Source organism: Myotis davidii, unplaced genomic scaffold, assembly GCF_000327345.1.
Source record: "Myotis davidii unplaced genomic scaffold, ASM32734v1 scaffold3578, whole genome shotgun sequence".
In the NCBI taxonomy this organism is placed as follows: Eukaryota; Metazoa; Chordata; class Mammalia; order Chiroptera; family Vespertilionidae; genus Myotis; species Myotis davidii.
In genome coordinates this window covers 560,925-562,343 of record NW_006289094.1, presented here as the reverse complement: position 1 = coordinate 562,343, position 1,419 = coordinate 560,925, and the positions used below count along the sequence as shown (strand labels likewise).

Below are 1,419 nucleotides of genomic sequence, written 5' to 3'. Positions count from 1 at the left end.
GGGGGGGCGGGGGGGCCGGGTGTCGTGCTGTGTGCTGGGGGTGGCGGCGTGATGCTAACTGAGCTTCCTCACTCAGAGCAAGTGTGCGTGGGGTGTGCAAGCAAAAGTCAGATTGACTTGCTTCCATCAAATTTCCTAAGAAAAAAATTCTATGCAAGAAAACGTTTTCCCTTATTTCTACTTCTTAGAGATCAAAGGATAGAAGAGCTTTTACGGTTTTCATTTCCTAAATGACTTCTTAACGTGTGATTAACTGTTTTCCTTTAAAAATGTTTCACTCTCAGTTACAGTTGACGATGACATTACACTGATGCCAGGGGTGCTCCGGGGTTAGGCATTGCTGCACCCATCAGGCGTCTCCCCATAAGCCTGGAACCCGCCCGACGCCATAGTGATTAATTTGTCTTCAAGGAAGAGAAATGTTGCTTCTACCCATGAAGAGAGAGATCATTTAAATACTTAAAAGATGTCATGCCAGCCTGGCCGGTCACTCAGGGTCAGAGCGTCAGGCTGCACACCGAGGGGTCGCAGGTTTGGTTCCGGTCGGGCACAGACCCCGGTGCGGGCTCAGTCCCGGCACAGAGCCGTGTTCAGGGGCAGCCGGTCCGTGGGCTTCTCTCCCATCGCGGTTTCTCTCCCTCCCGCTCCCCCTGCCCACCTCCCTTCCACTCCTCTACACGGTCCTGGGCGCGGTCACAATATGTGCGCACAGTTCCCACTAATCCCTGCCGAAGGCCGAGCTTCAGGGGAAGAGAAAAGCTCAAGGATCAGAAGATTTGCAATTATTCACCCAAATAACGTGGGTTCGGCTCTGTGCCCTCAGGCCCCGGGTGGTGGGTTTTAAAACGAGAAACCAAGTCTTGGCACCAGTGGCCGCGGATGAGCACTCGCTCTCTGAGGGCGCCACCAGCACGTCCCGCAGCGTGGACCCTGCAGCGTGGACCCCCTGCAGCGTGGACCCTGCAGCGTGGACCCCCAGCAGCGTGGACCCTGCAGCGTGGACCCCCAGCAGCGTGGACCCTGCAGCGTGGATCCTGCAGCATGGACCCCCTGCAGCGTGGACCCCCAGCAGCGTGGACCCCGTGGGGCTGAGACCATAAGTAATGTGAAAACGGGAGTGGCTGAGCTCCCGGCGGAGAAATGAAACCGAAGTGACAGCCGCTTGGTGCGTGGAGCCGGACCAGGCACCTGCCTCCTCCACGGAGAAATGAAACCAGCCGACCAAACAGAAAGCGAGCTGTGAGCCAATTATTTTGTTTCTTTTTACAGCGAAATGACCTTCGGGCAGTGAGTTACATGGTGACCGTTTCTGTGGCAAAGATGCTTGTAGAGAAAGTACCAGACCTGGTCCTGGCACCCGTGTGACCCGGCCTGTGCCGGGACCTGCGTCGCTCCCCTTCTGGTCCCCTCTCCTCTGCG

The 1,419-nt window shown here is 56.6% G+C and overlaps 1 protein-coding gene across 1 annotated transcript in view; it reads left to right on the top strand.

Annotated features, from left to right (window-relative positions):
* DEAF1 (DEAF1, transcription factor) overlaps positions 1-1,419 on the top strand; it is a 30,560-nt gene that overhangs the window by 22,897 nt on the left and 6,244 nt on the right. Inside the window, 1 exon segment of the mRNA XM_015562398.1 lies at positions 824-1,082. Within this exon segment, the coding sequence (XP_015417884.1) occupies positions 824-1,082 (259 nt within the window).